We start from the raw sequence: 16,052 nt of genomic DNA, 5'->3' as shown, positions 1-16,052 counted from the left end.
TTTCAAATACTTGAACTATAGTATTTCCAGTTAATATTTGGAAAGTTAAAGTCCCCCATAACAACTACTCTGTTACACTCGTTGTTTTACAGAATTATCTTTGCTATCCTTTCCTCTATATCTGGAACTATTCGGACGCCGATAGAAAATTCCCAACAGGTGACCTCCTTTCTTGTTTCTAACCTCAGCCCATACCTCAGTAGACAAGTCTACAAATGTCCTTTTTGCCACCATAATACTGTCCTTGACTTACAATGTGCTCCCCCCTCCCCAGCCTTTACTGTCTTCTCTATTTTTACTGAAACATCTAAATCCCAGCACATCCAAATCATTGATATAAATAACAAACTACTGGGTCTAGCACCAACCCTTGAGGCACTGCACTTAGCTGTTGAAGAAATACTCTGTAAATGTGTTCTTCCCATCAAAATGGATAACCTCACCTTTTTATATAATGTTTAATCTGTCATGTTCTTGCCTGATTACCGAGCCTGTCTAAAACTTTCGGAAAACATTTTGCAGCTTGGTCACAACATCTTTCTGCTTAGTTTTTTAACATCTGAGAAATTGAAAGTATTATGTTTGGTCTTCACATCCAAATTATTGAGATAATGTTGAGAATAACTTGAGCCAAGTATTCATTTTGATGGAACCATTACTCTCAGTGAGAATTTGAGAATGACCTGTTTACTCCTACTTGTGTTTTCGCTCTATTAGTCAGTCCTTAATCCATGATTGCACATCACCTCCTGTACCACGCACTCTAATTTTCCTAACCAACCTCACGTGGGAGGGATCTTATCTGGAGCCTGCTGAAAATTTAAATGTGCCATATCCACCAACAGTCCTTTTTCTACTTTGTAAGTAACATTCTCAAAAAACTCCAACAAGCGTGCTTTTGTATTTACAAATCCATGCAATGCCCTATCGGACTTTTTAAATCCAATTGTCCATTTATTCTGTCCTTATGATAGTAGCATTTTTGCTGGTACTGATGGAAGGCTGGTAGGCCTGTCGTTTGTTGTTTCTTCTTTTGATCTTTTCTTAAATTATGGGATGACATTTGTAAACTTCCAATTTGCAGGAATCAATCCTGAATCTATGGGATTTTGGAAAATGCTTACCAGTGCATCCATTGGCATTATTTCCAACTCTTTCAATGCTATCAGGCCCTTGGGACATAACAACTTTCAGCCCATCAATTTCTCCAGTGCAATCTTCTTTCTTATACTAATTTCTTTCAACTCCTTATTCTTCCTCGTCACGTGGATCTCTAATTCTGGGAGATTTCTCTGCTTTTTCTCTGTTCCCCATTGTAAATTCTCCTGACTGTGCTTTTAATGGACTCACAGATGTCTTAGTCAGTTTTTAATGTGCCTGTAAGAACTTTTGAGTTCCGCTTTTTTATGTATTTTGCTAGATTACATTTACACTCTGTTCTTCCCTATTAGTTTTTTGGTCCTCTTTTACTGTACCCTGTAAACTTCCCAATCCTCATATTTATGTCAACAACTCATGTTAGATATTGGTGTTTTGGGGTTTGCAGGCATGGGTTGGTTGAGCACACTGCCCACGATAAATGGTCAAAGGGATGTGTTGTTTAATATAGTCCACAAGGTGATAAGAAAGCCCTACATAGGAACAGGAATAGGTCATTCAGCCCCTCAATAGTGTACCCACCATTCGGTGAAATCAATACCAATCTAACTCCATATACCTGCCATTGGTCCGTATCTCTTCATAACCTTTGCTTAACAAAAACAAATCTCAGATTTAAAATTAACAATTGATCCAGCTTCTATTTCCCTTTGTGGGAGTGTGCCTCAAACATATACCAACCTTTGTGTTTAGAGGTACTTTCTAACATCTCTCCTGATGGTCTGATACCTAATTCTCAGACTGTGTCCCCTCGTTCTAAAATCCTCAGCCAGTGAAGGTAGTTTATCTTTTTCTGCCCTGTCTATCGTGAGGACTTGGATCAGATCACCCCATAACTTTCTAAATTGTACAGAAAACAGATACAATTTGTATAATATCCCCTCGTATCTTGACCCCTGAAGTCGAGGTAGCATTCTTGTAAACTGAAGTTGTGCTCCCTACAAGGCCAATAAATCTCTCTGAGGGTATGGTGCCTAGATATGCTCATAGTACTCCAAGACTAGCCATTACTCCTACATCCTTATAGTCCAGTTCTTTTGAAATAAAGGCCAGCATCCATTATATTCTTGATTATTTTCAGTACCCAATTATGGCATTTTAAGGATCTATGCACCTGAACTGTTAAGTCTCTTTGGACACTCACTGTATTTAACTTCATCCCATCTCGGAAGTACTCTGATCAACCTTTTCTTGGTCTAAAATGGTTAACCTCATACTTGTTTACATTGAAATCCATCTGCCACAATTTTGTCCATTCATTTAATTTATTAGTATCCTTTATAGTATTATGCTGTCATCTACTCTGGTTGGAATGCCACCTAACTTTGTGTTATCACCAGATTTAGATATGTGACTTTCTGTGCCATTACCTCAGTCATGAATAAATAGTGTGAATGCTTCTCTGACATCATGTCGGCATTGAAACCCATTTATAACATTGATCATTCACGTAGAAGACAAAATATCTTTTTGGGCTTTCCTGCAGTGTCCTATTAGCAGAGAAATCCATTTGTGTGTTTACTGCAAAATAGCAGCTTTAGACACTAGCTTCAATTATTCAGATTTTTGAGACGTCTTCCCTTTCTTGGGTAATCAGGTAGACCAGGCGCCATTCAGGATCAGAAGTGGTGATCATGGGGCTTTATATAAATTTGTATGACATATAGTGATTGATGATTTGATTGTGTACCCATTATCAGACAGGAGGGTTTTGATTTGCCCAATCTCAGCGTCAAACTTACACAGTGAGCAGCCGACCTATTCATGGGGTTACCAATAAGATGGAGCTAGTAACATGTGAAACTGGAGGAATTCCAATATTTACATTTTGATAGGCTTTTGGTAGAGCGTTGTTGAGAGCCTCATCAAGAAAAGTGAGCTCATTTGATTGTGCCATTTCAGGGGGTGTATGTGAGAACAGGATTGAGTTTATGCTATGTTCAGAAATTGTTTATGGAGGTGCAGATTCAAATACTGCAAACGCATAACCTAGGTGCTGGAAGTAACCAAAACATGTAGAAGGCTAGCATTCTCTATCAAACACTCATTTCCCATGGTAACCTGAAAAAATATTAGCAAGTGCTGGGCCTAAAGGGCATCATGTGGCAATGCCATTTATTTGGGTGTACATGGTGTCATTGAATCTGAACGTGCGAACTGCTTTTTCTACGAGTTCAATGAAAACAGATTCAGGCACTAGTGGCATCTAGATTGTTAGGGTCCAGTAATATCATGAAAATGTTAGTGGCTTTCTTGAGTGGTACACTGCTGAGTAAGTGAGCACTGTTGGTGATCACATGGACACAGTGTTGTTCTCAACATGTAGTGTACAAGTATCCTTCACCGTGTATGTAGGGAAAACTCATTTAGAATTGATTGCAGCAGTTCTCTCAGCAGTTTGGCCAATTCGTGTTGTGCAGAGCCAGTCGATGATGAAATAGGATGTAAAGGGAGATCGCTTATAGGTATCCTGGGCACCCCATACATGGGTGGATACTGTGTACCATGAAGCCCAATCCTAACATGTGCGTCATCAGGCAGGTTACCACCTTTAACCAAGTCCAACAAACACCTTACTGCCGTGTGTGGTTGTGAGATCGTGTGCAGTGTGGCTGTGTGGTCATCCCATAGATATGAACTTGGAACTGGCACTGAGCACTTTGTTGATTGTAATCACATTTGTTGCGTACCTCTCCCATCTTTTTATTAGGTTTACCTTTACTTTACACATTTCTATCAGCCATTCCTTTGAAAGCTGCAAAGCTGGTGCTTGTTCCACAATATCTATGTGCCAGGTCCACGGGGTGCATTTTTGGGATCTCCATATCCTTGTTGGATGTTGATTTATGGTGAGATAATGAAAGAATTCAAACTCCCAAAATTATCTACTCGGTTAATGTAGGATGAGGACACACTAATGTTGAAACCATGAACAGAAACAAACTCCGTTTCAGAGATTGCAAGCTGTGAGAAATTTATCAACATTCTTAATTGTACAACTGAATTGAATCGAATTTATTGTCATGTGTACCAAGGCACGGTGAAAAGCTTTGTCTTGTGAGCAATACAAGCTGATCACAGAGTTAAGTAAATAATAGGTAAACAGCGGCCAAAACAAAACACAGGTACAGGCAAATGTTAAGAGTTTGTGAGTCCATTTAGTATTCTAACAGGGTAGAAACTGTTGCGACACCAGCTGGTGCGTGTGTTCAGGCTTCTGTACCTTCTCACCAATGGTAGAGGTTGTAGGAAAACATTGCCAGGGTGGGATGGATCTTTGAGAATGCTGGCAGCCTTTCCTTGACAGCGGGCCCGGTAGATGGATTCTATAGATGGAAGTTTGGCCTTTGTGATTGTCCAGGCCGGGTTCACCACTCTCTGTAACCATCTCCGATCTTGGATGGTACAGTTGCCATACCAGGTAGTGATACATCCAGACAGAATGCTCTTAATGGCGCACTATAAATGTTGGCTTAAACTTGTTTGTAGTGCAAGTTGTTTTTTGTGAGTCTTGTACATGTAACAGTTATTTTTTGAGGTGATTAATTCATTGACACATTCAGATCAAGTGAAAGAACAAAATTTTCTTCCATTCATTCATGGGATGTGGAGATCACTCGCTTGGCCAACATTTATTATCCATCCATACTTGCCTGTAAGAAGGTGGTGGTGAATTGCGTTCTCAAACCGCTGCAGTTCATGGGCAGGAGGTACACCCAAAACTGCTGAAGGGAGGCAGCTTTGACTGTGTCGGGCTGTTGCTTGACTAGTCTGTGAGACAATTTTGGCACGAACCCCAAAAATTAGTGAAAAGGACTTTGCAGAGTTGATGTTACTGTTTTTGTTATTGTCATTTCCCGTACCTTATAATGGTCCATTTTAGCAGTTCCTTTCGAGCAGTTGACACAACCGAGTGGATTGCTCAGCCTTTTCGGAGGGCAGTTAAGAGTCAGTCACATTGCTGTGGGTCTGGAGTCACTTGTAGGCCAGTCTGTGTAAGGATGGCAGTTTCCTTCCCTCAAGGACTTTGGTGGACCAGATGGGGTTTTGCGACAATTGGCAGTGGTTGCATAGTCATCATTAGACTCTTAATTCCAGATTGTTTTTATGAGATTCAAATTCCAACATGTGTTGTGGGTGAGATTTGAACTCTGGTCCAGAACATTGCCTGATTCTCTCCATTGCTAGTTTTGTGACAATACTGCCAGGCCATTGCAGATTAGAGAGAATGTAAGTAATGGGAGAAGCAGGGAGAGAGTTAAGAGAGCAGTACAGGCTGGCATGGCTGTTTGAGCAGCAGGAGCTTTTGATAAAAAGCACCAACATTTTGGGAGCAGTAGTCTGCCTCCAAATTCAGACCATTAAGCCAAGCCCACCATTTTTTAAAAAACCGCAAGGATTTAAAGGGGTCTCACAGCTGTTAACACTCTATCAGAGCAGCATGTCACACCCAAAGCTGATATACCAGAATCCCAGCTTTGACAAACCACCGTTGGTGACGCCCTGCTTCACAGACTGAAGGAATATTTGTATTTATTTGGAAAAAGTTTACTACTTCAAGCTGTGCCGCTAAGCATTACCACGCTCTGGAAAGGTTGTCCCTGTTGTCTTGTAGGAAATGCCGCAGCCAACCCGTGCATTATAGTGACTCGCACACAATAGTGAGAGATGACCAGCTGCTGGGCATCGTTGGGAAGGCCGCCGTTTGCTGCCGATTCCTAATTCCTCTTGAAACTCAGTGGTTTGCAAGGCCACTTGAAAGAGCAGGTAGGAGCCAACCACCTTCCTGTGGGTCGGCCTTCATAAGTAGACCAGACCAGTGCGAAAATCTGCTGTCCATGACCAGGCAATCTGCCCTCTTCTTTCCACATCCCAGTCTCTCCACTTTGCTCCTCCACCCACTCTGGTTCACAGCAAGTTTTCAAAACCTCAAATGTGGAACAGATTTTGGGAGTCTCCGCTATAAAACCTCTTTGAACATACTGTGTGCACATGTTTCATAGAGCATAATACCGGTAAGAGGGTTTGTAGCATGCAGCTTGTTCTCTGTATCACATGTGAAGTAGAGCTTTTTATCTGTACAACTCCAACCTTCAGTGAACCCATTTGAGAGCTCTTGCCCCCACTGTGCAACCTGGGAAATCACTCCACACATCAGTCATAGCTGGTTAGTAAATGCCCTGAACAGGCTCATCATCACCTTAAAAAAAATTACAAGAATGGTGATTGATTTTTCAAATGAAAATGATTTAAGGCATTTTATTCAAATATTTTACATTTCCCCCCCCTTCCTTGAGGTTCTCTTCTAAGCGCATCTGATTGATCGATGCTTGATTATCTGAAACTATGTGGCTCACTTTGCTGAAGTGGTTTGAAGGGAGGTTGGAGGTGATTTTCTATCAGATTACTCAGAGGAAGAAGTTCCTGGTATGATTCACCCATATCACTCTGAACTGCAAGTATCGGAAAGTGATGTAGAAGTAGTGATGGCATCAAAATAGAACAGGAAATAATACTTGGGTAAATTGTAAGTTGAATCAAAGATAAAAGATTTTTGAAAAGGCAACACTCCATGTTTAATCTAAGTTATGCCCGAAGGCCTTCATTATTTTCATCTTTCAGTTTCAAATGATGTTGTGCATGATTGCATTTGTTACTAACATTGCAGGAGGCGATTTCAGCTAAGTTACTATTCATAAGGGTTTTAAAGAAACAGTTGAAAGATATAATGGAATAGTTTACCTCTGAAATGCTTTTTAGGATGAAAATTTATACATGTGAAGGGCGCACACACAACACAACCAGTTTAATGCAGCATTATTTTGGGCTTCACACGTAGTAGGTTTGAACAGTGATATTCATTGAGTCAACGTGCATATTACAAAACTGCTACCCACAGATCTGCATATATTTGAATCATTTTGCATTATCGATAAAATCTATTTTTGGATTTTTCCTCAATTTCTTAACATGCTAAGATGAAGCTTTCCTTATTTTACCTCTATTATTTGACATTTATTAACTATGACATAAAGGCTCATGGATCCAAGACACAATGCTGTATCTCAATTAATAAGAAGCGTGTACCTGCTGGCTTAAGATACAAAGGTAAAAACAATGACTGCAGATGCTGGAAACCAGATTCTGGATTAATGGTGCTGGAAGAGCACAGCAGTTCAGGCAGCATCTGAGGAACAGTAAAATCTCGGATGCTGCCTGAACTGCTGTACTCTTCCAGCACCACTAATCCAGAATCTGGCTTAGATTAGATTACACAGTGTGGAAACAGGCCCTTCAGCCCAACAAGTCCACACCGACCCGCCGAAGCGCAACCCACTCATACCCCTACATATACCCCTTACCTAACACTACAGGCAATTTAGCATGGCCAATTCACCTGAATCGCACATCTTTGGAATGTGGGAGGAAACCGGAGCACCCGGAGGAAACCCACGCAGACACGGGGAGAACGTGCAAACTCCACACAGTCAGTCGCCTGAGTCGGGAATTGAACCCAGGTCTCTGGCGCTGTGAGGCAGCAGTGCTAACCACTGTGCCACCGTGCCGCCCGACTAAGATACAGTTTACCAAATTCAGAATTTTTGATATAGCTGTTGTGTGTAACCATTTGTTGTATGGGTATTACATTCTCCTAGTCCAAACCCCTCACAATGGTAGTTGGGTAGATGTTATTAGTTGAACATTCTGGCCTGCTTCCATCCAGTTCCCTTATGAACTAACATCATGAGACCAGAGGTATGGAAGCAGGATTAGGCTATTCAGCCCATTGAGTCTGCACCAGTTTTCAGTCATGGCTAATATGTTTCTCGACACCATTCTCCTGCCTTGTCCCCATAACTGTTGATCTCCTAACCAATCAAAAGCCTATATGTCTCTGTCTTAAATACACTCAATGAATTGGCCTCAGTGTGCTGAAGAAGGGTTACACCCGAAACATTGACTTCTCCACCTCCTGATGCTGCCTGGCTTGCTGTGCTATTCCAGCCTCCAGCTTGTCTACCTTGGATTCCAGCATCTGCAGTTCTTTTGGCTGTATCCATGGCTGTCTTTGTGGCAATGACTTCCATGGAGTCATCACCCTCTGGCTGAAGAAATTCCTCCTCACCTCAGATCTAAAGAGTCGTCCTTTCACTCTGAGGCTGTGCACTGGAGCTGTAGTCCATCTTACTGGTGAAAATGCCTTCTCCATGACCACTCTATCTAGGTCTTGCATTATTCTGCAAGTTTCAATGAGATATTCTAACCATCTCCCCCCCACCCCACCCCACCGCCCTTATCCTTCTAAAGTCCATTGTGTACATATCCAAAGTTATCAACCACTCTTCATATAGCAAGCCCTTCACTTCCAAGTTCATTCTTGTAAATTTCACATGCGCTGCTATCAGAAACAACCCATTGTCAATAACCCATTGTTATTCATTCTCCCAGTCTGACTGTTACCCATTCCTTTGTCTGGCCATGTCTCTCACTTTGTCTCTGGGCTTTACCTCCACATTTACATCTCCACCCTTTCCACCACCACCTCCACCCCCCCCCCCCCCCCCCCCCCCCCCCACCCCCATCTTCAGCATATATACCAACCTTTATCCAGCTACAATCAGTTCTCATGAATGGTCACTGGACCTGAAATGTTACTTCTGCTTTTTCTCCACATGTGCCAAACCCTGCTGGGTTTTTCCAGCAATTTCTGTTGAACCTTGTAACAAACCTATGGAATCCCTCCAAGGTCAGTATGTCCTTCCTTAAATATGCAGCTCAAAACTGCTCTCCATTTTCCAAATCCTGCCTGACCAGAGCCTTATGCACTCTCAGCAACACATCTCTGCTCTTGTGTTCTAGCCACTTCGAAATGAGTGCTAACATTGCATTTATCTCCCTAACTGCCAACTGAATCTGCATGTTATAATTAAGAGAATCCTGAACTAGGACTCCTACATTCCTTTGTGCTTCAGAATTCTGAAACATTTCTCCATTTTAGAGAATAGTCTGCACCTTTATTCTTCCTAACAAAGTGCATTACATCACACCTCCCCACATTGTGTTCCATCTATCACTTCTTTGCCCACTCTCCTAGCATGTCCATGTCCTTCTGCAGCCTCCCCACCACCTCCAACGCGACCTGTCCCTCCACTTATCTTTGTGTCATCTGCAAACTTAGCAACAATGCCCTCAGTTCCTTTGTTCAGATCATTAATGTACAACATGAATAGCTGTAGTCCCAACACTGATCTCCATTAGTCACCGGCTGCCATCCTCAAAAAGGCCCCTTTGTCCCCATTCTCAGCTTCTCCCAGTCAGCCAGTCCTCTATCCATGTCACGAACACCATTGGTCTTTATCTTATTGAGCAGGTCCTGGCAGCACCTTATCAGAGGCCTTCTGGAAATCCAAACAGATCACATGGGCTGGTTCTCTTTTTGTGTCACTTGCCATTGCCACTTCCAAGAATTCTAATCCTATCAACGCAAGTTGAATTGGACAATTTGCCAACATGATTTCACAAATCAAAGGTCTCCTGGTCTCCCCTCCGTTTCCTAATGACCACCACCATCAGCAGGAGAAGATGCAGGGAGAGAAATTAAGTCCGCAACATCACCATGAGTTATTTCAAAATCTGGCGTCCCTTCCTACCCACCACCGTGTCAGAAAGGAATTGAGTCCAGAGTCAAATAAGGTATGTGAATAAGTTATTGCTTATCCTCTAAGTAATTTGTACTCTATTTTCCTATTTTACCTTTCAGTCAAGCTCATATTAACATTATTGCTGGTGCTTGTATGGCAATGGGCCTTCGATTTGCCGGTTCTTCTAATGCAGCAGCGTTCAATTGTCTGGTAGGTCTGAATTTCAGTGCTGCTTCTCTTACTTCTTGAAGCTTTTGTCGTTTTGCAGTTGTTTGGCTGTTGTTTTCAATCAATGTTGTAGTGAGTATCTCTGCGTCAGACTGTCGTAACTATTGTTTTTAATTTCTAGTACAAATATGTGAAAATGTTTCTGGAATCTGTGTCTTCGCCTGCGGCAGCACTGGTAAGTTCAATCTCTTGTATTTGTGTTTTGCATTCCGGTCACAGTTGCAGCATGAAATGCTTTGTAGTACTTGTTCTATATTTGCGCTTTTTTGAGATAAGGGATGTTTTATCAAGCTCGAGGAGTTCAGGTAGAGTTGTTTCCCTGGAAGTCCATGTTCATAAACTTGGCCAAAAGCATTTAAAACAGGGTCCTTGCAACCAGAAGGCACTCTCTCCACTATGAATTAAACTGATCCTGAGGTGAAAGAACCCACTATCCCTGCTTTTTTAGAATGTCCCACATTAAGGTGACATATAAAGGTGCAAAACATAGGTCGAATAAGTTGTAAGAAATAGTCTAATAATTAGAATCCATGATTGCCATTTTATTTGGCTTTCGTTAATTTGGAAAGAATATTTGAGCCTGCTGCAGCTCCCTGTTATTCTATAATCTGATGGCATTGTCCCGATGAACAGCGGATCTGTTAATCTTCTTGTTAGCCTTGGCACATTGGCTGTGAATAGAAGCAGCTTTTCCCCGTAGCCCCACAAAATTATTCCCTTATCAAGAGTTACGATTGAATCTGCATTCATCATCGTTTCAGGCAGTGCATTCCGGAGCATAACAACCACCACCTGGTTGGAAAGAAGGCTCCTCATCCCCACTCTGATTCCTTTGGAAACAGCTGTAAGAATCAAGGGGTATGGGGCAAAATGGGAACAGGGTATTGAGTTCAGTGATTAGCCATGTTCAAATTGAATGTAGGTCTCAAGAGCGAATGGCCTACTCTTCTACCAATTTTCTGTGTCTATGTCAACTGCAGGAGTTTCTCAAGGTAGTGACCTCGGCCCAACGATCGTCAGCTACTTAATCAAATGACCTTCCCTCTATCAGAAGGTCAGATATGGAAATGTTTGCCAATCTTTGCACAATGTTCAGTGCATTCTCAACTCCTCAGATACTGAAGTAGTCCCCATCCAAATGCAGTCAGACCTGGACAAAATCCAGGCTTGGGCTGATAACTACAAAGTGACCTTTGTGACACAAGAGTACCATGCAATGATTATTTCCAGTAAGAGAAAATTCAACCATTACCCCTTCACATTTAATTACGTTACCATTGCTGAGTATCTCATTATGCTGAGGGTTACCAATGAACAGAAACTTTGTTGAACTAGCCATATAAATGTCGTGGTTACAAGAGCAGGTCAGGGATTAGGAATCCTACAGCGAGTAATTCACCTCCTGACTCAAAGTTGGCCGACCATCTACAGGGAAGAAGTTGGAGTGTGATGGAAAACTCCCCATTGTCTGAATGAGTGCAACTCCAACAATACTGAAGAAGCTTGACACTATCCAGAATAAAACAGCAACTGCCAAGCCCCACAACCATTATCGTCTAGAAAGACAAAGGCTGCAAGTGCATGGGAGCAGCACCACACCCAAGCCACTTACCATTCTAACTTGGAAATATAATAACAGTCCTTCATTTTACTGGGTCAAAATTCTGAAATTCCCACCCTAACAATACTGTGAGCGTATCTAGAGCAGTTGGACTGCAACAGTTCAAAAATGTAGTTCACTTTCTCCTGGCCAATCAGAATGGTCAGTAGATATTGGCCCAGCCAGTGAAGCCCACATCATCTGAGGAAATAAGTGGCACCTAATCTATCATCTTCACCATTCACTCCCTCCACCACTGACACTGCAGTGGGGACCATCTACAAGATACGCTGCAATAACTCAACAAGGATCCTGAGACTGCACCTTTCAAATCCTCCACCTCTCTCAGTACCAGAACACCATCACATACAAGAGTGGAAGGAGAAGGAAGTCTTTGAGCTCACTGTTTCTGCGAATGAGCAACTCATTTAGTGCCATCTTGCCCCCCCCCCCCTCCCCTTTTGCCCGGTAACCCTGCAGATTCTTCCTTTTCACGTAATATTCCAAATCCCTTTTGAAAACCTTGACTGAACCTGATTTTTTTTTTGTTAAATTGTCTGCACTCTGAACCTCAAACACCCACTGAGTTAAGAAGCTCTTTCTTGACTTCCTCTTTGTTTCTTTCGTTAATAGGTTTCAATCTGTTCCCTCTTGGTCTCAATTCTTTGATTTCTCCCTGATGCTCTGTGTGCCTCTTGTGATTTTGAATACCTCGATTGAGTCTCCTCTTAACCTTCTCTTTTCAAGGAGAATCATCCAATTCTCCCCAGCCTGTCTTCAAAACTGAAGTACCTCACTCCTGGAACCATGCTCGTGAATCTTTTCTGTAATCCCTCCAGAGGCTTCACACCTTTCCTGATACATGATTCAGAAGTGGACACAATGCCACAGCTAAACTGGAACTATCCTGGCACTCCCTCCCTCGAAACATTGTGGCTGACCGTACACCCCAGGGACGGCAGCAGTTCAAGAAAGCAGCTCAGCACCGCTAAGGCAGTTAGTGCTGACTTTGTCAGTGACATCAACACCTCATGAATATAAAAGAATACTGTCAAAGTTAATGCAGTGGGTGGATTCACGCAAGCGACAAGATATTGTTGGCGCAGACCACCTTCCTTACTTGTACTTCCAAAGCATTGATTCAGAGGTGCTGTTAGGATGTACTGGGCACTAGGTGGCCTGCCCAATGTGCTCAGCAATGTTTCCTTTAAGCTGCGCAAGCAGATGGGTTCCCAGTGAATAAATAGGCCTCGCACAAGCAATGTTAGCTTTAGGAGGCCAATCCAGTTTGTCTTAAAGGGACAACACAGCTCCGGCATCAAAGGTATGTTGGAGAGAACTTGGCACCACAGTCAAAGAGTCGAAAAGTATGCCACTGGCAAAGCACAGCAAGTCAGGCAGCATCCGAGGAACAGGGGAATCAATGTATTGGACATAAGGCTTTCATCAGGAATATGGAGTGGGAATGGGGGCTGAGAGATAAATAGGAGGGTGGGAATGGGGTTCGGGGGAAGAAAGCTGGGAAGGTAATAGGTAGGTGGAGTTGGGGGGAGTGATGGTGATAGGGTGGAACAGATAGGTGGGATGGAAGATGAACGGGTAGGACAGTTCAAGAGTGCTGAGTTGGAGGGTGGGATAAGGAGAGGGAGAGGGGACATGAGGAACCTAGTGGAACTGACATTGATGCCAAGTGGTTGGAGGGTCCCAAGGCGGAAGAGAGGTGTTCTTCCTCCAGGCATTGTGTGGCTTGAATTTGGCAGTGGAGGAGGCCCAGAACTTGCATGTCCTTGGTGGAGTGAGAGCGGAGTTGAAGTGGTTGGCCACAGGCTGGTGGGATTGTTTGGGTGCATGTGTCCCAGAGATGTTCTCTGAAAAGTTCTGCAAGTTGGCATCCTGTCACCCCCAATATAGAGGAGACCACATCTAGAGCAATGGATACAGTAGATGAAATGTTTGGATGCGCAGGGAAGGAGAGGTACTACTACTTTGCAAGGAGAATGAAAGAAGATGAGTCATGAAATAAAAGAACCGACGATGCTGAAGATCTGAAGCAAAAACAAACTGCTGGCGAAACTCAGGCGGCCGAGCAGTACCTGGCGCTAAAGCATGGTTAACATTCCAAGTCTTGAAAATGACTAAATGGACTTAGTGGGGGCTTGCACAGAGTAAAGGAACTAATCTGTTGACTTCCTCACAGTTTTACACTGACTCAGGTGTCACATTTCACCCTCACAGGCTGGTCACCACAACCTGGAAACATGTTTGAGTGTCGTTCTGCTTTCCCTTGCGTTAGTGATGGCAGGCACTGGGAATCTGAAAGTCCTGCAGATCTGTCGATTCATGCATAAGAGGACCGGAGGAGAGATGAACTACGGCTTTCACATGGCATCTCACATGGCTCTTGGTCTCCTGTTCTTAGGAGGGGGAAGGTAACTCTGAGCCATTTTATTTATAAAGTGCGCTAACGAGATTGTGGTCTGGGTCCTGAGGGAATTGTGTCGACCCTTTCCCACCTTCAGTCATACAGTGTAGGTATTGTGAGCAATCCAGCACTGTTAGGGCACGGCTAGATCTGGAGAGAAATTCAAAAGTGAAATACCATAGATGCCGGCCATCTGAAAGAAAAGCAGAAAATACTGGGAAAAGTCAGCAGGTTTGGCAGCGTCAGCGCAGGGAAACAAAGTTCAGGTTTCAGTTCCAAGTTCTGGCGGCACAGTGGTTAGCACTGCTGCCTCACAGCGCCTGAGACCCGGGTTCAATTCCCGACTCAGGCGACTGACTGTGTGGAGTTTGCACATTCTCTCCCCGTGTCTGCGTGGGTTTCCTCCGGGTGCTCCGGTTTCCTCCCACAGTCCAAAGCTGTGCGGGTCAGGTGAATTGGCCATGCTAAATTGCCCGTAGTGTTAGGTAAGGGGTATATGTAGGGGTATGGGTGGGTTGCGCTTCGGCAGGTCAGTGTGGACTTGTTGGGCCGAAGGGCCTGTTTCCACACTGTAAGTAATCTAATCTAATCTAATCTTCTCCTGCTCTGCACTCAACAACATGCCTCAAACACAACCTCAGAAGTGCAGACGGAAGCCTTTGAGCCCATTGTTTCTGCAAGCTGTCCAAATAAGCAACTCATTGAGTGCTCTTTCCCTATCTTCTGCCAGTAACCCTGCAGATTCTTCTTTTTCACATAGTACTCCAATTCCTCCTTGAAAATTTTGATTGAACCCATATCTTTTTTTTTAAACTGGCCATGTACTCTGAACCTCAATCATCTGCTGAGTGAGAAAACTCTCATTGTGTCCTCTTTGTTCCTTTTGTCAATAGGTTTAAAATCTATTCCCAATTCTTTCACCCAACCACTTTCTCCCAACCCCTCATGATTCTGAATGCCTCTGTCGAATCTCCCCTTATTCTTCTCAAGGAGAATCGTCCCAATTCTCCCAAGTCTATGTTGAAAACTGGAGTTCCTCATCCCAGGAACTATGCTCGTGAATCTTTTCAGTAATCCCTCCAAAGCCTTCACATCTTTCCTAATGTGCCATAAAGAAGTGGGCACAATACCACAGCTGAGGCTAAACTGGAACCCTACACTGGTTCAGCAAAATCTTCTCAAGCCTTGTACTTTCTGCCCCTATTAATAAAGCTGCATTAACTGCTTTTTCAACCTGATGGAGGTGGGGACTGCAGATGCTGGAGATCAGACTCAAGATTAGAGTGGTGGTGGAAAAGCATAGCAGGTCAGGCGATACCCAAGTAGCAGGAAAATCGACATTTCGGGCAAACGCCCTTCATCAGGAATGAGGCTTGTGGGCTCTGAAAGATACATAATTGTGTGTGCATTAAGTGAACATTGCCTTAAGTGTGAATTTAATTTTATTCACTTTCTCAATCCCCATTCTAATCTGCTTACACATTCGTTCCCCTCCATATTAACTCTATGCATCTGACTGTTCTACTCAGCCATCCACTCAACTCATCCTCCACCCATCCCCATCTCACTCAACAATTTGCTTTGTCCATATGACTCTCCCCAAATTCCACCCATCTTGTTTGACTCTACCATTCCTGGGTCACTCAGTAGTCTGCCTCCAGCAAACCCAGCCCCCTGCATCCATCCAAGTACCCAGCTAAACTGGCAACATATCTCCCCTGCATTTAAATTCTCCTTCGGCCAACCCCACGTAATAAGCCGTCCCTTTTTGCTGTTTCACTTACTCCACTTGTAGCTCTCCCTGACCCTCCCTTGCTGAATCTGCTTCTCCCCACCCACCCCATCTACCTGCCCCACCTCACTTACCACAGCTGCCACCTCTTACCCCACCCTTCCACATCTCTGGCAGTGACTCACCTTTCCAATGGTTTAGCAAATTACATACGGAGAGGAGATAATCGGCTGAAAGTACTGTGGAGCCACAACTGTAGTGTCAAACCCT

The 16,052-nt window shown here is 43.4% G+C and overlaps 1 protein-coding gene across 3 annotated transcripts in view; it reads left to right on the top strand.

Annotated features, from left to right (window-relative positions):
* The window catches only part of anapc1 (anaphase promoting complex subunit 1), a 221,014-nt gene that overhangs the window by 151,344 nt on the left and 53,618 nt on the right, over window positions 1-16,052 (top strand). For all 3 annotated transcript variants that reach the window (XM_060848972.1, XM_060848952.1, XM_060848962.1), the window contains exons 36-38: window positions 9,920-10,010; window positions 10,150-10,203; window positions 13,864-14,057. In XM_060848972.1, coding sequence (XP_060704955.1) covers window positions 9,920-10,010; window positions 10,150-10,203; window positions 13,864-14,057 — 339 coding nt within the window. The remainder of the gene's footprint in view (window positions 1-9,919; window positions 10,011-10,149; window positions 10,204-13,863; window positions 14,058-16,052) is intronic.

The sequence above is a fragment of the Hemiscyllium ocellatum genome, chromosome 3 (genome assembly GCF_020745735.1).
Source record: "Hemiscyllium ocellatum isolate sHemOce1 chromosome 3, sHemOce1.pat.X.cur, whole genome shotgun sequence".
In the NCBI taxonomy this organism is placed as follows: domain Eukaryota; kingdom Metazoa; phylum Chordata; class Chondrichthyes; order Orectolobiformes; family Hemiscylliidae; genus Hemiscyllium; species Hemiscyllium ocellatum.
Note: the sequence above shows the minus strand (reverse complement) of the source record. Positions and strands in the feature narration are given on the sequence as shown.